The sequence below is a fragment of the Nicotiana tabacum genome, chromosome 17, assembly GCF_000715075.1.
Source record: "Nicotiana tabacum cultivar K326 chromosome 17, ASM71507v2, whole genome shotgun sequence".
Lineage (NCBI taxonomy): Eukaryota > Viridiplantae > Streptophyta > Magnoliopsida > Solanales > Solanaceae > Nicotiana > Nicotiana tabacum.
The window spans coordinates 149,409,626-149,430,116 of NC_134096.1; the positions used below are offsets into that span (position 1 = coordinate 149,409,626).

Sequence of the window (20,491 nt, forward strand, 5' to 3'; positions counted from 1 at the left end):
TCAACATACTGAAGAAATACAATATGAAGCTGAACCCGGAGAAATGCTCATTCGGAGTTAGGTCTGGGAAGTTCCTATGATTCCTGGTATCTAACCGGTGGATCGAGATCAATCCCGACAAGATCAAGGCCATAGAAGATATCACCGTGGTAGATAACGTCAAGGCCATTCAGAGGCTGACCGGGCGCATAGCCGCCCTGGGTCGATTTATTTCGAGGTCCTCCGATAAGAGCCATCGGTTCTGCTCATTATTGAAGAAGAAGAATAGCTTCTCGTGGACCCCGGAGTGCCAGCAAGCTTTGGAAGAACTTAAACGGTACCTTTCGAGTCCGCATTTTCTTCATACTCTTAAGCCAGACGAACAGTTGTACCTGTACTTAGTGGTATCCGAGATAGAGGTATGTGGAGTCTTAGTCCGGGAAGAAGAAGGTACGCAATTTTCTATATATTATGTTAGCATGACTCTAGGCGAGGCCGAAATGAGGTATCCTCGCCTGGAGAAATTGGCGCTCGCTTTGCTAAGCGCCTCTAGGAAGTTGAGGCCATATTTTCAGTGCTATCCGATATGTGTCGTGACTACTTACCCATTGAGAAACATAATGCACAAGCCCGAGCTCTCGGGACGATTGGCCAAATGGGCCGTGGAAATTAGTAGGTACGATATTGAATATCGACCCCGAGCCGCCATCAAATCTTAAATTTTGGCAAACTTCGTGGCTGACTTCACGCCGGCGTTGATACCCGAAATCAAAAAGGAATTGTTGTTAACCTCGAAGACCTCCTCGGGGATCTAGACCCTCTTTACGGATGGTGCTTCGAATGCGAAGGGGTCCAGACTCGCCATCGTGTTGAAGCCGCCCACGAGTCACATAGTTAGGCGATCTATTAAGACTGTGAAATTGACTAACAATGAGACCGAGTATGACGCCATGATTGCAGGCCTCGAACTAGCTAAAAGCCTAGGGCCGAGGTGATCGAAGCCCAATGTGATTCCCTACTTATGGTGAATCAAGTCAATGGGACGTTCGAAGTGAAAGAGGAACGAATTGGAAGATACTTGGATAAATTACAGGTAACACTACATCGATTTAAGGAGTGGACCCTGCAACATGTACCCCCGAATAAAAACAGTGAAGCCGATGCTCTAGCTAACTTGGGGTCGTCGGTTTGTGACGACGAATTCAATTTGGGAAAGGTCGTACGACTCATGAAATTGGTAGTGGAAGAAGGCCACGCCGAGATAAACTCGAAAAGCTTAACCAATGACTGGAGAAACAAGTATATAGATTACCTGAAAATCGGGAAGCTACCCTCGGATCCTAAAGAATCGAGAGCTCTGCGCATAAAGGCGGCCAGGTTCAGCCTATTCAAAGATAACACCCGGTTCAGAAGAACGTTCGATGGCCCACTCGCCATATGTCTGGGACCGGGAGACAACGAATATGTTTTGAGAAAGTTCACGAAGGCACCTGCGGGAACCATTCGAGGGCCGAATCGTTGGTTCGTAAGATAATCAGAGCCGGCTATTACTGGATCGAGATGGAGAAAGATACGAAGAATTTCGTGCGGAAATGTGACGGTTGTCAGAGGCACACACCGATGATCCATCAGCCCGGGGAGCTACTACATTCGGTCTTGTCATCTTAGCCATTCATGAAATGGGGAATGGACATCGTCGGTCCCCTGCCATGGGCACCCGGTAAGGCTCAATTTATATTATTTATAACAAACTATTTGTCTAAATAGGTTGAGGCTCAGGCATTTGAGAAAGTCAGAGAAAACGAATTATTGATTTTATTTGGGACCACATAATATGTCGGTTCGGGATGCCGGCCGAGATCGTATGTGACAACGGAAAACAGTTTATCGGCAGCAAGGTAAGCAAATTTTTCGAGAACCATAAGATCAAAAGAATCTTATCAATACCATATCACCCTAGTGGGAACGAGAAGGCGGAGTCTACAAACAAGATCATACTCCAAACCCTTGAGAAAAGGTTAACCGATGCGAAAGGAAAATGGAAGGAAATTTTGCCTGAAGTCGTGTGGGCATACCGTACGACCTCAAAGTCCAGTACCGGGGCCACCCCATTTTCGTTGGTCTACGGTGCCGAAGCACTAATACCGATAGAGGTAGGAGAATCGAGTTTCAGGTTCCGATATGCGGCCGAAGAGTCGAACGGAGAGGCTATTAGCACGAGCCTAGAATTATTGGATGAGAGGCGCGAGGTTGCGCTCGTCCGGTTTGCCGCCAGAAACAGCGGATCGAAAGGTATTACAACCGGAGGGCCAACCTCCAGCACTTCAATATTGGGGACTTGGTGTTAAGAAAGGTGACACTGAACACCCGAAACCCGAACGAAGGGAAGCTGGGACTGAATTGGGAAGGTCCATATCGAATCATCGAGATTACCGGTAAAGGTTCGTACAAACTCGAAGCAGGGAACAATGAGCGGCTACGGAACAACTGGAACGTGACCCACTTAAAACAATACTACTACTAAGGTACGACCCTATTCTTTCTTTCTTGATATATATTGCGAATTGGACTAACACTTGCAGACAACAGCCAAATGGTGATGTAGTTGTTAGGCCTGAAAGCACGCGTTGAACTCTTTTTCTCTTGAACCAGTTTTGTCCCAAATGGGTTTTCAAGCAAGGTTTTAAACGAGGCAAAAGTGGATCGTGCGAACTTAGAATCGAAGACCGGTTTTGAATCGGAATTGATGGTCACCTCAACAGTATCCGAGCCCTCTCGACAATCGACCTCGAATACTCGGTGGATAAGATTTATTGTAAGGGCCAAACAGTCAAATGATCCATGATCGCATAGACCACCTAAGCCATAACACGAAGCTTGTACACACTTACAATCTTGTATATTACGCACAGGAATGAAAGAAAGTTTCTACCTTGCAGATATATATTTTGTCCCTTAAGACTATTACATTTTGTTCCTTAAGGATATCGAGCCCAAGGTCGCCTCTATCCGGATCCGATAGATTATCCTCATTCGGGGACTGTCGTCGAAGACAAATTCGGATGGCTCGGGCTATCGAAGCCCGAAGGTACAGATCCTATTAGGTAGCGCCTGAACTTAACACGCTACGGCCACCCCTAAAAAAATGGCTCGGAGACGTCCAAAGCCTGTAATTAAAACATAAGGCCTTTAATATTCCAAAGCGGTTCAAAGATTACCCTCGGCAAAATTATAGTCTAAGAAAATTTAAACAAATACTTTGGGGAAAAGCTTCCGGTCATACCGAGCCCCCACAAGTTTCAAACAAAACTTACGTCGAGAACAAGTCTTGTTCGGACCTCCGAACAACAACTTATTACCACGTTTTACTTCGTGCTAAGGCATTTGAAATATTTTCAATTGTAAAAAGATATGCTAAAAGTAATAGACTTGAAAATTGCCAAAAGGGAAAAAACCTTATATATACATTCCAAAATATCTTTACAAAGGCCGATAAAAACGGCCTCAACAAAGTGCAAAAACAAAGGCAAAAATTCCTAAGGCACCTATGCCTAATCTCCACTGGAACCCGCCTCGTTACTAGAACTGTTGGGATCTTCTCCGTCTTCGGGTTCGCCGGAGCCCTTAGAGCCTTCTTCACCCTCGAGTTCAGCCAGCTTCTTGGCCTCTACCTCAAGCCTCGAGCCTCTTCGATCTCGGCCGACAGGTCGAAACCTCAGGCATGGATCTTCTAGAGGGTCTCCCTTGAGATAACCGCTTCACGTACTCAACAGAAACTTTCAGGCAGGCCTCGGCTGCCTCAACATCAGCCCTGTACTGGGCCACCTTCTCTTCAGCATCAGCCCTGGATATTTCTGACTCAGGCCTCGTTATTTCAAGCTCCTTGCCAATGGCATCCCGTTCAACAATGGCCAAGCCTAGTTGAGCTTGGAAGTCCTCGACTTGCCGAGCCCGTGTATCAGCTTTCTCTTTCACCACTCGGAGTTGGACCTCTACTGATGCCAGCTGCTCCCAGGCGGTCTCCTTCTCTGAAGCCAGTCGGTCCATTTTTCCCTTCTAGACATCGGCCAAGGACTGGACATTGTTCATTTCAGCCTGGAGCTGGTCGATTCGGTCAATCTTCTGTTGGACCTGCGAGGTTTGGTCGTTAGTCTCCATGGCTAAGTCGTCATTGCTAACTTCGAAAATCATTACATGTTCCACCAAATCAGCATGCTCCTTCTAAGCCGCATCCAACTCGGCCCGGAGACTCTTGACGACACCTTCGTGTTGCTCGCTGAGAAGCTTATATACGTGTCACTCTTCTCGGCAAGCTCCCTAGCCTCAACCTCATGATCAAGAAATAGTGATGTTACGTCTCTCTAGTTCCCTCGAGGAAAAAGAAATTGACTCAAATAGTCGACAAAGTATGAGCCAAAAAAGAGAAAATAAAGTGCTTAAGGAAAGATGAACCCATTCTAGTCCATCAAGTCCTACATTGATCCAAAAAGCCTTCATTACATCCCGAAAAAGCCCTACGTGATTTCAAGTTGAGTGAACTTGCATTAGCAGTGATTTACATGAGGGGCAAGCATATGGTACTTAAAGTCGTACTTGTGACATTCTTTTGAGAGAGATGAGCGAACTTTTCACTATCCTTGAATTGAGTGTTGCATTCTAAAGTGAGATTTGCTAACGGAGAGTAAAGGAGAAGGAGTTTGGGATCCACAATGACCTACATGAAAGAGCGAGCTTCCTTGATGAATAAAGTTAACTCTTGATGCTCTAGTGTCACATTAGAACTATGGTACTCAAAAAGTCAAATCATTGCATTGTTGATAATTCATTCGTGTTGTGGGTAATTGTTAGTCCCAATTGATGTGTGATTGATCCTCAGCCCGGTAATGGAGAAAACTTTCATGATGGAGTACCGAGGCCTGAAAAACCATAAAAAAAAGAAGACATGAGAAATATCAAAAACTAAGTCAGAAGATGGGAGAGCGTAATTGTAAGGCCCCGTAAAAGTTTACCGAAAACCCGGGGTTTCGTGGTGCCGAAGTAGACTTATGTGTTGACGATTGTATGGATCGGTTCGGACTTCTTGGGTTGAACAATGCGTTGGGGAATTGAAGAAAATTTTTGAAGTGCAGGGCGTTTCTGCGGCTCATTCTGCGATCGCAAAACAGATATGCGGACAGCAGATCTGCCACAGACTGAGGCAGAAAATCTGGGCAAATGTTTGGACCATTATGCGGTCCATTATGCGGCCGCATAATCATTTTGCGGGCCGCATAACCCATCGCAGATCCAACATGAAATTTTCCGGAGGAAGGTTCTGCGGCGCATTATGCGACCGCAGACTGGTCATAGAGTGGGGAAAAATTACCCAGTTTCGGAGGGCCACTGTGTGGACCGCAGAAGCATTATGCGGTCGCATATGCGACCGCGGATCTGTGTCGAGGCTTTATTTTTTCAATTTTATAACCCGACCCCCATTTCATTTATCTAGCCTAAGGGTTCATTTTTATGGGATTACCTGGCATTTTAGAGAGATAAGAGAGCTATTCTAGAGAGAGGGAAGGGAGGACTAAGGATTACACTACTCAACTAGGATCAAGCCTTAGAATTTCATCAAGAGGAACTTGCTAGGGTTTCTAAAAGGTAAGAATTCTTCCCCCAATTCTCCAATTTCGAATTTGGGTTGAAGATGGGTAACGTGTGAGAGTATTATTTATACATGTAAGAGTATTATTTATACATGCATGTGCCAATAAGGTTTGTAGAAAAATTATTGAGCTCAAATGAATAAAGATTGGTTTGCGCAAATTTGATTACATGCATGTGCCAATAAGGTTTGCACATCTAGTGTTTGATAAAATACTCAAATCAGCTGAAACCATGAATATCTTCCTAATTTGTGTTCAATTTTGTTATGTCTCAACATAGATTAAAGTTGCTAGGATTTCCGAAATATTGTAGTAATTTAAGGAAAGCTCAAAGCGAAGTATGAAGGCTAAACGCTTCTTCTAGTATCGGCATTCCCAAATCCTTGTAAACTTCTATCATGTGTAGTCGAACTTGAAACGCTATTGATGTAGGGTATTCAAACTAGTAAAATTGATTCTTGATTGGCATAACGTGTTAGAACCCTCGTGTGTTAATGATTCTCTATTTTGACTTACTTATGTTATACCCCTTTTTGGAAGAAGATCTTGTATGAAATCAATGTGATTACACACTTATTTCTCATATGATGAGACTTTGTGAACTTACACTTGCTAAGGCCAAAGGTGTCGAATGGTTGATTTAAAAGGGAATTCTTTGTACAAACTATTATTGTTTTGGGAATCCGGGATGTGGCATTGTGAACACACCTCCACCCGCATATATTGGGTGAGGCGGAGGGACCGCTTTATGTAGAGTTGTGGTATTGTGAATACACCTCCACCCGTATACATCGGGGTGAGGCGGCGGGGCTGCTTTGTGTAGAGTTTGTGACATTGTGAATACACCTTCACCCGCATACATTGGGGTGAGGCGGCAGGACCGCTTTGTGTAGAATTTCTGGTATTGTGATTGCACCTCCACCCGCATAGGTTGGGGTGAGGCGGCAGGGCCGCTTTGTGTAAAGGTAGTTGTAGAGGACCCCTGACTTATGAATTTATAAATGTTATTTAAAGCTCTTAATAAATTTGTTGTGGCTTTAACGGCTAACTAAGCCTTTTATTGTTACCATGATTCATCACATTCATGTTGTATTTCCAATTCCTTGCATAAGTGTTTTGTCTTCGTACTAGTACTATTCGACATGTACTAATGTCTCTTTTGCCGGGGGCGCTGCATCTTTAATGGATGCAGGTGGTTCCATAGCAGGTGGTATTGAATAGTGATAGCAGCACACCCTCTCCTTAGCTGACTTGGTGAGCCTCACTTCATTCCGGGGTCCTGTATTTCTTGTTCGATGTACATAGTGTTTTGAGGTATGTTGGGGCTTGTTGCCGGCACTGTCGTAGTACTCTTTTGTTTCTGTTAGAGGCTCCGTAGACATTGCGGGTTGTATATGGGTGTTGGAAAAGTCAACTAACCTTGTTGTATTTGAATCACTTGTTGCACTTTAACTATGATTGTGTATGTATATTGAGGCTATAAAATGAAATGACTAATGGTAATGGAATTGGCATTATTCATGGAATCCACTCAAGGTTTCATTAATGAAATGTATCTTTTCTTTATTCATAGGTAAGTTGGGTAGAAGGTATAGTAAAGGCTTGCTCGGCCGGGTGCATCTCGTAGCATTGATCGCGCTCCCCGAGGTCGGGGAGTAACAGTAATGATGCCTTACCCGGTTCAGTGCGTGTTGCGCTTCGTTGAATAAGCACGGCACATCAACCTCATTCATTCTCGTCTGGTCTTCTTCGGTTACCAGGCACCGGAGGTAACTCGCTACCCCAACAGGAGTAGAAAGAACCCGGGCATCCTCCGAGATGGTGATGATTATTGACCTTTTACGGCCGGGATCCATGCTCGGGGCGGGGAACTGGTTGATTAATTTTGGGCTTGAGTTCAGCTCGCCGACCTCTGAAGACGGGTCTTTCCTTGGCACCTCCAAGTCGCCCAACCCGGAGAAGTCTTCTAAAGCGGTCGAATACACACCTTCGAAAAAAGAATGAAGGGGATCGTCCGCTCCATGGGCCCCTTCGTTGGATCGCTCCTTTGTCGCTCAGGATTTGTCAAACATAGATTCGGTGAATGAAGGCGACCCAAAATCTCTATGACACCGGGCGGAGCGGATCCGGCTCCTCGAGAGGTCTCAACCCTTATCTCTAGGTTTCCCACTCGGTTGTCGCCCGTTCTTCGGGGAAGGTCGGCTCACGGGCCACAAAACTATCATCTTCCTCACGCTCATCCCTGAGCCGATAGAGAGAGTCCGAGTCGGGTGCTCGAGAGCTAGAACTCTTTTTTATCTTACGGGCCAACCTTCTCCTTGGCTTCTTCTTCTCTGAGCTCGGGGAACCCGGAGCCTTCCTTTTCTTCTTCTCTCCTGCTGCTGCCTCGAAACAGAGGGATCAAGGGGCAGTTCCTCTTCCCCTACCAAAGGCCTAAGCTTAATGGTCTTAGGCAAACCTGCGAAAAGAAAAGAGAGGAAATGAGAATATGATGCTAAAAGGGGAGCCTAATGTTACTTATTCGGGAGAGAAATCTTACCGTGAGAACAGGCCTCCCAGCGGCCCTTCGAGAGATCGCGCCATGTGCACTTGGAATAAGGCATCTGCGAACAAATGACCTCGATCCACTCCTTGGACCGAGGAATGGCGTTTGGGACTCGAGCAACAGCTGCACCACCACAAATACTGGTGAGGAAAAAGGAGATGAACGTAAAATCGACATTTAAAGGAAAGTTATGCTTACGTGATACATTTCACTTCTCAGGGAATGGCATCAGCTCGGAAGGGATCAAGTCTACGTGTAACGACCCGACCGGTCGTTTTGAGCTCTAGCGCATCGTTCAGCAGTTTGAGGCCATGAGTAACTTCACTTCAGGTATTATGACTGGAACGCATGGTCGGAATTGAAATTTCGGAAGTTCAGAGTTGATTTGAAAAGAAAAATCTCATTTCGGAAGCTTTAAGTTGGAAGAATTGACTAAAGTTGGATTTTTGAGTAAACGGTTTCGAAATCGGGATTTGAAGGTTCCAACAGGTTCGTATGATGAATTCGGACTTGGGCATATGTCCGGATCGGGTTTTGGATGACCCAGGAGCGTTTCGGCACCTATTGTGAAAGTTGACATTTTGGAAGAATTTCATAAATTTGGGTTGAAGTACATTTCAATGTTATCAATGTCTGTTTGGGATTCCGAGTCCGGGAATAGCTCCCTATGGTGATTCTGGTATTGGGAGCGTGTCCGGAAGTGGATTCAGAGGTCCGAAGGTCATTTTGGAGTCATTTGGCTAAAGCTAGAAATTTGAAGGTTTTTGAGAAGTTTGACCGGTAGTGGACTTTTTGATATCGGGGTCGGAATCCGATTCCGGAAGTTGGAATAGGTCCGTAATGTCAAATGTGACTTGTGTGCAAAATTTGAGGACAATCGGACGTTATTTGATAGGTTTCAACGTCGATTGTAGAAGTTGAAGTTTCAAAGTTTATTAAATTTGAATTGGGGTGCGATTCATGATTTCGATGTTGTTTGATGTCATTTGAGGTCTCGAGCAAGTTTGTGTTATGTTATGGGACTGGTTGGAATGATTGGACGGGGTCCCCGGGGGCCTCGGGTGTGTTTCGAGGTGGTTTCGGATCATTTAGAGCTACCCGGGAACTGTTGTTGCTGGTGTCTAGTGTCCTTCTTTGCGAACACGAAGGAAGTCCCGCGTTTGCGAAGAGAAAAATTGTGGGGATGTTGAGATTGGCCTTCGTGAACGCGATGAAGAACTAGAGGAACCTACGCGAACGAGAGTGGGGAGCCGCGAACGCGTAGAAGGAAATGAGGATTGGGCCTGAGGACGCGAACGCGAACACGTCGTGAGGAACGCGAACGCGAAGGAGGTTTTCTGGGACTTGGTTAGTTGAGCTTCGGGAACGCGAAGGGGTTGCCGCGTTCGCGAAGAAGGAGTCGGACTGGGCAGTGAGATGTTTTAAAACGGGATTTTTGGCCATTTTCACTTCATTTTCTCTATGGGAGCCAGTCTTGGGGCTATTTTGGAGCTCCAACTTCATCATCTATGTCAAGGTAAGTGATTCTCACCTATTGCAAGTTAAATACATGGTTTATATATGGATTTAGACATGAAAATTTGTAGAAATTGTGGGGTTTTGGTAGGAAACCTAGAAATTGGTATTCTTGAATTTTGATCACGAATTTGGGCATGAAATGGAGAATAAATTATATATTTGAGTTCGTAATGTTATGGGTAATGTTTATCTTCGAAAAATTTCAGAATCCGGGCACGTGGGCCCGATGGTGATTTTCTCGACTTTCCGAGCGGAATTGGGAATTGTTGTAAATTGAATTGTTATGAGTGTTAGAGTATATTTTCATTGATTTACACATTGTTTGGCTAGTTTTGGAGCATTGGGCATCGGTTTGAGTCGTCGAAAGGGCTTGGGAGCCGGTTATGGAGTTTCGGAGCGAGGCAAGTCTTCTTTCTAACCTTGTAAGAGGGAATTTACCCCATGGGTGAAATAAATCAATGTGTGCTCCTATTTGTGGGGGCTACGTACGCACGAGGTGACGAGAGTTCGTGCGTAGCTACTATTATGCCTAAGCTCGAGTAGTCTAAGACCCAAAAGCATGCTTTACTTGTAATATTTGCAATCTTGTTGTCAATTTAAAATGCTTAAATCATATCGAACTTTGTTAATAAATTTCTAAAAGGCTAGACATCGTTTTCTTGACTTTTAAAAGAGAAATTGCCTTTTCCTTGGATAATTGCCCCTTGATGAATTCTTGATTGATTATTTGAATGTGTTATCTTTTGTGGAACGGGCCGAACGTCTCGATAGATTAAATAGATGCATCTATGGTTCGCGTCATTCGACTCTCTGGCAGTGCACAGTTTAAATATTTGTTGGATCGGGCCGTACAACCTCGGCATGATTTGCGCATGCTTGTATTGCTTGCCTTGAAATTTATAAATAATGATATTGCCTCCTCGGCCTGAGTTAAATTGTTAAATAATGAGAGGTAATTTTGGAGATTTCTTAATTATAAAAGAACTCCTTACTTACTTTAAAATATTGAGCTTGCAACCGTTCATACAATCCATACTTAATTATATCATTGATATCCTATTTATAGCCCATAGTAAGTGTCGAAGTCGACCCCTCGTCACTACTTCTTCGGGGTTAGACGGGATACTTACTAGGTACGCGTTGAATTACGTACTCATACTACACTTGCTGCAAATTTTTGTGTAGGTACACATATGTTTAGCGGCCTTGTAGGCGCAGAGGCGCGATTATAGCGGGGACTTAGGTGAGCTGCATTCTATACGACACACCGTAGCCAGCAGAGTCTCCTTCAAAGTATTGTATTTTCTTTCCTGTCCAAATTTGTATTCCGAACAGTTATTGTATTTTATTTTAAAATTTCTAGAAAAGGCTCATGCACTTGTGACACCGGGTTCTGTGATGATTATGGGATGTTCAGTATTGAAATTGAAAAACATTGTTATTTATTCTGTAAGTTCATCTTTTACTAGATAAATTGAAGTAAATTTACGATTTCAAAAATATTAAAATGAGAATTTAATTAACTATTTAGTGTTAGCTTGCATGACAGTGGTGTCCGGCGCCATCACGACCTTTACCGGATTTGGGTCGTGACACTGCGGTCCTTACCCGGATAAAACGTCCCTACCAGCCCCGATCCTGATCCTCATCGATGCTCGAGAATGGGGCTTTGCTAGCCCGGCGTGTGAGCTTTATCAGTCCCCTCGGAAGATTCAGGGGCTGTATAGGCGGAGAAGGTGATCGATGGTGAACCGACGGGATTCGGTCTTGTTCACGAAGTATCGAAGAAGGATTACGATCCTCCACAACGACGGGTGGATCTGACCAAGGCATACTTCATACCTCTTGCAGAAGTCCAGGATAACCGGGTCCACCGGGCCCAATGTGAAGGGATAAGTGTAAACACTTATATACCCCTCTACATGGGTATAGTAATGGCATCCTCGGGACCGGGGACAACAACGTCCTTATCCGCCCAGCCGCAGTCCTTCCGAACCACAGGAAGGACGTCTTCGGTGAAAGTTGAGTATCTTGTGGCTGGCCATCGCATCGATCATGTGATCGATGTTAGACAAAGGAAAAGAGTCCTTTTTAGGCACTACTACTATGTTTGTTAACCAATCCGAGTACTTAACTTCCCGAATGGCCACCTATTTTAAGGAGTTTGGATAACTCGTCTTTGATGAATGCGTGCTTGACTTCGGACTGAGGCCTCCTCTTCTGTTTAACCGGGTGGAACTTCGGGTCCAAGCTCAGCTTGTGAGTAGTTATTTCTGGCGGGATCCCTGTCATATCAAGATGGGACCAAGCGAAACAATCTAGGTTAGCTATAGGGAATTCAATAAGTTTTTTCCTGAGCTCGGGAGTTAGCCCCTTGCCAGGTATACTTCCGATCGGGCAAGTGCTCAATCAATATGACTTGCTCCAGCTATCTGTTGACTTGGTGGCATCGGAATCGTCAGGGGCTATGAACGACCTAGGGACTCCGTAATCATCATCCTCGCATGTCTCCTGCTTCTCTGGTTCGGTCGGGGTCGGTGTCGGTGATTGTTGTTTGGTTTCTTCCCTCGCAAACGAACTCGGGTCCTTTGATGTCGAGAGTGTGGATATCGGGGTCACCTCATCGACCGCGAACATTTCTTTTGCGGCCGGTTGTTCTCCGTAAACTGTCTTGATCCCTCCCGGTGTGGGCAAGTTTAATGCCTGGTGTAGTGTCGAGGGTACTGCCCTCATGTTGTGAATCCATCGCCTTTTGAATAGAGCATTGTATCTCATATCTCCTTCGATTACATAGAACTTTGTTTCCTAAATGGTTCCGGCGGTGTTTATCGACAGGGTTATCTCCCCTTTAGTAGTTTCGCATGCCATGTTAAATCCGTTTAAAACTCGGACTACAGACACTATTTGGTCTTGTAGACCCAGCTGTTCCACGACCCTCGATCTGATGATATTGGCCGAGCTACCTGGATCAATTAACACACGCTTAACTCGAGATTTATTTATGAGTACAGATATTACCAGTGCATCATTATGTGGTTGCACGATGCCTTCAGCGTCCTCGTCGTTGAAAGATACGGTTCCTTTGGCACCATATCTCCTTCATTATAAGGTCAAATGGAGTGATTCAAAAGCCTATCTTGACTGAAGCATCGGCCCTTGGGGGACGTCAAATCCACCAATGATCATATTAATGACGTACTGAGGTTCCTCTTGCTCGGTCTGCTTGTTGGAGTCCCTATTCCTGAAGTGATTTTTTGTTCTGTAACTCAGAAATTCTCGGAGGTGTCCGTTATTGAATAACCGGGCTACTTCTTCTCTAAGTTGTCGGCAGTCTTCGGTTCTATGGCCGTGAATGCCATGATACTTACACATTAGGTTGGGGTTCCTTTGGGCAGGATCAGACTACAATGGTCGATGCCACTTAGTATCTTTGATGCGTCCGATGGCTGACACGATACCGACAACATCGACGCTAAAGTTGTACTCTGATAACCTCAGTGCCTCCCTAGACCTGTTTGGTCTATCGAAACCGTTTTTGCTCATGAGTCGCCGATTATTATGACCTCGATCGCTTCTTTTTTCATTCCTTGCTAGGTTACGTCCGGATCTACTGCCCTTTCAATCTCCGCTATACAGTTGGTACCGATCTCTGCTCGGTCTTGGTTCGTGATCGACGGCTCTTTCAGACCTGTCATTAGTTCTAATGGGATACACGGACCCAGAGGGTGCCCCGAGTTGATCATCTATGACCCTGATTTTTTATTGGTACCTGTTATGGACGTCGGCCCAAGTTACCGCCGGGTATTCTATCAAATTTTGTTTCAACTGTTGCGAAGCCAATGATCTTAGGAGGTTAAGTCCTTGGGTGAATGCCTGAACAACCCAATCGTCCGCGACTGGGGGCAGATCCATCTGTTCCATTTGAAACCTCAACACGAATTCCCCGAGCATCTCCTTATCTCATTGCTTTACTTTGAAAATGTCTGACTTCTTGGTCTCGATCTTGATGGCCCCAGCGTGCACCTTTACAAAGGCATCTGCAAGTATAGCAAACGAGTCAATAGAATTAGGGGTAACTTGTGATACCGTATCATAGCTCCTTTTGACAAGGTCTCTCCGAACTTTTTCAGCAAAACGGATTCGATTTCGTCATCTTCCAAGTCGTTCCCCTTGATGGCGCACGTGTAGGAGGTCACATGTTCATTTGGATCGGTTGTTCCATTATACTTCAGAATTTCGGGCATACGAAACTTCTTTGGGATCGGCTTCAGAGCTGCGCTCGGAGGGAAAGGATTTTGGACAAATTTCTTGGAATCTAGGCCCTTCAATATCGGTGGTGCTCCTGGATTTGATCGACTCTGGAGTTATAGGTCTCCATTTTTTTGTCGTTGACTTCGATTTTCTTTTCTCTTGATTCCACCCATTTTATCAGTTCCTCGAGCATCTTTATTATCTCGGGGTTAGTCCCGGGTTCAGCTTCACCCGGCCTTTCTTTGGCCGGTTTATTTCTGCAAGTGTTTTCCTGGAATGGTTTGGGCTCAACTCTGCTAGGGGCTAGGCTTTGGTTCTGCAACTGGGTATTGCTGCATGTTGAACCTGTAACATTTCAAAGATCATCTGCAAGTTGATCCCATCACCTTCGTCGTCGTGTGTACTCTAGGCTACCGATCGAGCTCCCCCGCGAATGTTGTTTTCGGGGTCGGTAGGAAAGTTTGCTTCGATAGCCACATGTGAGTTAGCATCGATCGGATCCGCGACTGGAACTCTGTTGGTGTCAAAAGGGGGCACCTCGTTGTTGGACACCACATTGTTGTTCTCGCCATGGCGGCCAGACTCAGCATCCACGTTCAAATGGGCAGATTGGGAGTTTGACATTTTTAATTTGACCTGAAATTAGAAGCTCAAAGAACAAGTGTAAAATAGAGTGCGTTATGGAAAGTTTTATCAAATTGCCACTATTATCCTTAGCCCCACGGTGGGCGCCAAACTATTTACCCTAAAAATGAATAAGAATTGAATTTATATATGGTTTTAAGGATATGCGGATTAATTCAATACAAATAATAAATGGCGTTAGATTAAACAGGTAGAAGACGTAACAAGTTGTCAAACCGATAAGGAGAGTGACCCCGGACTCAGTAACAGCTTAATGAAATGCCTGCCTTCGATCCCGGACTCACACCAATGAAGAACTGATGAACTGAAGTAAGAATTTTTAATAACAAAGAGAATAATAATATATTGCCTTGATATACGTGTTACAATGTCCCCTATGAATAACAAGTTTTTCCCTTTATATAGTAGGAGAGTTTTACCCTAAGTACAATTCTAAAAAAGGTAAAAATCTTCTGTTTCGATGATCACTGATTTTTCGTCGATACGAGCCGAGATTCACGCCGTGATATCTGGTTAGATACGGATATCACGACCCTTTGTTAGTCATGTGCAGCTGCTTGGTAATGCTCTCTGAAATCTCAATCCTTAAATCGGCCTTCGAGGATATGACCCTGATACCCCCCCCCCCTCCCGAGGGCAGGTGTTTGCCCGAGCCCTGATACGAGGGGTTCCTCGTTCTGACTCTGATACATTACGGTCACCTTCCTGCTCCGCTTGGCTCGCCGGGAAATCGAGTCATGCAGCGCGCTCGGTTTTACCCGTATACAAACTAAAAACACAAACCTCAGAAAATAGCCACTTGAATGGCACCACAGAGTTTCAAATCAAGTCAACTTATGATAACATATCCAAAACTCTAATTACGTTGACAGAAAATTACTCAGTAAAGCTGGAAATTTAGAATTGTGATTTAACCTCGATAAATTTAGAGGAAATGCAGATAAGTCAGTGACCTATATAATTGTTTACTGCTTTAGGATAGTAATCTATGTACTCCCTTCGTTTCAATTTATGTGAACCCATTTGACTGGACACGGAGTTTAAGACAAGAGAGAAAACTTTTGAACTTGTGGTGTAAAAGGAGACACATATATTTTGTGTGGTTATAAATCATTGCATAAAGGTAAATGATTTCCAAATAGGGAAACAGGTCATTCTTTTTAGCACGGACTAAAAAGGAAATAGGTTCACATAAATTGAAACGGAAGGAGTAATTTGTTTCCTGCATTTGTGCAGATCACTGTCCTAATCACCGTTCAGTAGCGCTTTTCCTTTTGCAGAACCACCAGGAGAAAGTCTCTGAAAAATAACCACGGGTAGAAACCAATAGAGGTTTGCTATCCTCTTACAGTTGACTCGATTCCACCATTTTTCCACCTAAAGTAAAAAATGTTGTCCCATTGAGATGTTGATTTTTTTTATAATCGCAAATGAGATGGGGAAGTTGTAATCCCTTGCTTAGATTTTTGGATTCTTGATATCTCTGACTTGAGAACCAGTCCAGGTTGCTTACACCATAGACATCCTAATATCTCAGAGTACTTTGCCAAGATTGAAAACCCACAAAGTCCATATGAGAGCACATGCGCAATAATAAGAGGTGGCAATACCAAAATGCTGCCCAACTGGGGCAGGGAGTTATCTCTGCCTGAAAATTCCGAAATAACCTGCAATTTCACTGAAGTCAACTATTGTAGCGGGAAAAATCCTTGGAGGTGGGTGGAGGGGTATAGTTACTGAAATATTCATGCTATTATAGTAGTATGCAGATCCAAAAAAGCTAAGGATTTCAACATATCCTACACCAGTACACTTTAAAGAGGTCAAAGGATGTTCCAGTTCCCTTCAAGGTTCACTTTATCTAAGGGCATAATATATCAATTCATGGGAGATCATAACGACAATATGTCAAGCCATGACCGCCTTCTTCTCTCTCTTGCTTTTGCAGCTCACCACCAGTCTTTCAGCTCATGCACTTTCCCCTGCCACTGCAACCTTCTTGCACTCTGCTCTTTAAATTAAACACTAAATTGTAGTATCTCCAACATGAACTCTTGGAAAAGCATATTAAAGCTAATAAGCAAGGTGTATAAAGCAAAGCCGTGGATAGCCTATTCTAAAATACCCTGAAATTAACCATCATCACTTACAAAAAATGAATTCTATTCCTGAAAGGAAAAGGCAATTGCAAAACTGAAGATGGACGATTTTTCTTTTGATCAATATTTAAGCTATATTAACTCCACATTACATCCAACAGGGCTTTGGTAAAATCAAAGAGACAGCATAAAATATTCTGATGATCAGGAAACTCGAATGAAATATTATTCAGAATTTAGCCAAACAAGAAAAGAAGAAAACAGTTAAATAGGACAACCAAAACCCAGTATTCCAGCATGAGTAGAATAACAACAAAATGAAACTAAACCTGGGGGTCTCGAGCAGGTTCTTTTCAGGCGAGGCTTGTTGCTGGCCCATCCCCTTTCAGTTACCAACTGTCAGTCAAGCTGTAAGCAATTGAAGAGAGAAATTCATGATAGGTCAGGATGAAGGGTGCCAAATACCAGCCGAACAACCAGATACTCTCATCCCTGAAAGAAGTGTTTCAGAATCAGGTCGGACAATTGTCTCAAGGCTTCGAAGCCCATTTGGCGTAATGGACCACTCTTATGGGCTCCAATCGAATCCATCCATTTGCTAAATGGTAATGATAATTCAAAAACAACAGCATCTTATGAGGTCCATTGACATTCCACCGTCGAATTTAATCCAGGAGACATAAAGTTTCTGCCTAGAATACAGTGCATGAAATGACTTAGAAGAACAGATCAATCCTATCACCTTCTAAAATATGACCTGTTTGAGCACAAAATTCTTCTGCAAAATTCTTGTAAAAGATTTGATCATCTGCAGCTATGGCTTGATCAACAAATTTGATTAAATAGCCATTTACTTAAATGAGGTCAAAGACAATACAGCATGGATCGTGAGTATTTAGGCATTATAATGGACCAAATGCAGAAGCAAGTTCTGCATCCTTTCTATTTGTTGGTTTTACTTGACCGTGAAAGTGCAACCTAGCTCGATTGAATAAAGAAAGTAAGTTCAGTAGCTCCTCATGGGAGAGCTTTGAAGGCCTCTTATCTTCGAATCCACCAGATCGTAGAATGTCAATGACTTTCTCTCTAAACAAGTTCAGGTCCATTCCGACATCAGAAGAGAAATTAGCATTATCTTCATTGCTCAACCCATCTTCATCTTCTGTATCATTAACATGATAATCACTGTAAATTGTGTTATTCACTTCATCCCCTTTGATTTCTTGCAGCTTCATTAACTCCAGCAACATTCTTTTCTGCTTAAAGATCGCACCCAATGTTTTATTTTTCTTGGTGAAGCAAGTTCTTGTAAACGCACACCATTCTTCATAGTCAACCTCTGGGATTTCAGCTTTAGGATGTATCTTCACAACAGAAGAATCAACTTTAGGACATGGCAAAAAGTCCTTCTTGCTCACATTCATGACAAACTCTACATCAGCCACCAGCCTCACGTTCACAGCTAATCTATTAAACTCCGAATCCCCTGGATTTGCCAATAGCCTCCTTGCAAACTCTTTCTGCAGCAGTAATGTCCCACCCCTATATGAGTTCTTCCCAAAAACCAATTTAGCGACCAGAGGGGAGGATATTCCATAAGGGATGTTGGCTACCATAAGATCAAACTTTGGAAACTCAGTCCTTAAAGCATCTTGACAAAAAACCTGCAAAACCCAAATGACAACTACTCAATTGAACTTATATGAAGTCCTAGACATGTCAACCCAACTTCACTAAGCAGTTGTCCGGTTAAGTGATGAGTTATACAAGGACTATAATATAAGGCTGTTATACAGTGTAATCATACTACATAAATTGTACTAACAATATAATATGCAGAGTGGCCATACCAAAATCAAGAATTAGCTTAACACTGGTATTACTAATACACCTAGTCTTATTTCACATTATATCCCATATGAAATGATACTTGGATTCCTATATGTTAGTCGGTGTTAGTTATGCGGACCCTTAACAGGAAACCACACATTACATTAACAGTGCAGAATTTATAAATAGATAATTTTATTCAAAGAGTCCTAAGGCATTTCGTCGAACACCTTGTAAGCATATAAACTTACAGTTAAGCGGTCCTGAAGCCCTCGCTCAGAGACACGCTTGTGAAGAATCTCTACCATACGTTTGTCAATTTCAATGGCTATAACCTTTTCGGCAACTTCTAGAAGTTTCAGGGTGAGATTTCCGGTGCCGGGTCCAATTTCTAGAACAGTATCAGTAGGAAGTATGTTGGATTTTTGGACAATGGAGTTAAGAACTCGGGGATTCATGAGCAGATGTTGACCTCTGCTTTTCAGCAAATAAATTTGTGCTTCTTGATTTTCAGTTTTTCTTCGAACTCTGTGATAATCTTCATCTTCATCTTTGGCGTTGTTGAAACGGCGAGTCGACTTCGTACGACAATGTTGACGGAGAAAATGTTGGCTAAGGTTTAGTTTGGAAATATTTTCGGAGAGAGTTTTGGTACGATGAAGCATTTTGAAGCCTTGTTACGGAGTTTGAGAGATTTCCCAATTCTCAGGCTTCGTTTTGAATTTCAGCGGGAATTAAAGGGGCAATCATCAGTTTCCAAGTTGCAACAGCAAGACGCAGAATTCCTCACCCACTGGTGGAAAAAACAAGGCCCAGGTCAGTTCATAGATCTGGGCCAAGTTCTCTGGCCCATTGGTTTGGACCATCTACTATGCCGAATACAAAGGGATCTTTACACAAATAGCCAGTCATATTCATTATTTAATTTTTCTAGCCATATATATATATAGATTATACATTGGTTATATACAATTATACACATATAACACATAAATTATGCATATATTATTCCTTCACCGGCTATTTTTAGTTTACGTGGTTGGGTGGGCAGCTATTTGGGTTAATTCTTCAATACAAAAAGGGAATTATCTTTGGGAATACCATATTGTATAGCCGCTCTCCAAAAATAACACACACACACACACACACACACACACACACACACACACACACACACACACACACACACACACACACACACACACACACACACACACACACATATATATATATATATATATATATATATATATATATATATATATATATATATATATATGACTAACATATGTAATTATTATTTGCCGGCAATGTAATTTTTATATATCCTGCCCTATATCTTTTTTTTTTAGGAGGTTCATCCTGAGTGAAAGAACAGTTTATTATGCCATATGTTGAATACAATTTACCATAATATTTTACTGAATTTAATTGTGTACTTGTTTCTAGTTATGACATAGTAGAAAGGGCAAGAATTGTTGGGGATAAAAGAATTTTAAATCTGGCTAAACAACGCATGGAAGTACCATAATTATTTTCCAAGGGCAGTCTGAGATGCAACAATTGAGTCCATACCCTAGCTAGTGGTATTAAGAGAGGGTCACAGACTGAAACCTTCCAATTATGACTTTTAATTATAACTACACTAACAAGCTCACATCATTATGTCTTACGTTTTTATATAAAAAACACCCCTAAATCACTTTTTTTTTCCTGATCGAGCTTCCAATTCTACTAATTATGTTCTTCATCTTTGTCTCTGAGTAATATTCTTTCAGGGGTGTTTTGCTACATTAATACTTTAGTATTCAGATGTCGAATCTTTTGCATACAAATTATAACCTGTGTTTTTCATGGTAGAAACTAAAACGGAAAAGGGTCGGAAATGCCCTTAACGTATTAGAAATGGCTCAAAAATGCCCTCATTCCACCTATGGGTTCAAATTTACCCTTAATGTTATTTTTAGGCTTAAAAATGC

The 20,491-nt window shown here is 43.0% G+C and overlaps 1 protein-coding gene across 3 annotated transcripts; it reads right to left on the reverse strand.

Moving 5' to 3' along the window:
- Nucleotides 1–15,242: 15,242 nt before the first annotated feature.
- LOC107771929 (ribosomal RNA small subunit methyltransferase, mitochondrial-like) lies at nt 15,243–19,286 on the reverse strand. 3 transcript variants are annotated; one of them, XR_001644931.2, is made up of 3 exons: nt 18,764–19,285; nt 17,012–18,346; nt 15,243–16,250 (listed from the first exon to the last, which is right to left on the reverse strand). XR_001644931.2 is itself a non-coding variant. In XM_075235283.1 (2 exons), the coding sequence occupies exons 1-2, from the start codon at nt 19,175–19,177 to the stop codon at nt 17,585–17,587; spliced, it is 1,092 nt and encodes a 363-aa protein (XP_075091384.1). In that variant the 5' UTR covers nt 19,178–19,286; the 3' UTR covers nt 16,876–17,584. The 3 variants fall into 3 exon arrangements, 2 of the variants coding, with proteins under 2 accessions (XP_075091384.1, XP_016446877.1); XM_075235283.1 differs by lacking the exon at nt 15,243–16,250 and having other exon boundaries at nt 16,876–18,346; nt 18,848–19,286; XM_016591391.2 differs by lacking the exon at nt 15,243–16,250 and having other exon boundaries at nt 16,876–18,346.
- Between the last annotated feature and the right edge of the window lie 1,205 nt (nt 19,287–20,491).

Excerpts from the sequence above, each read along its gene's own strand:
- LOC107771929 (XM_016591391.2), bottom strand. The coding sequence starts at position 19,177 with ATGCTTCATCGTACCAAAACTCTCTCCGAAAATATTTCCAAACTAAAC. Across the intron at positions 18,347-18,763 it reads GGCTTCAGGACCGCTTAACT|GTTTTTTGTCAAGATGCTTT; the intron begins GTAAGTTTATAT and ends TGGGTTTTGCAG.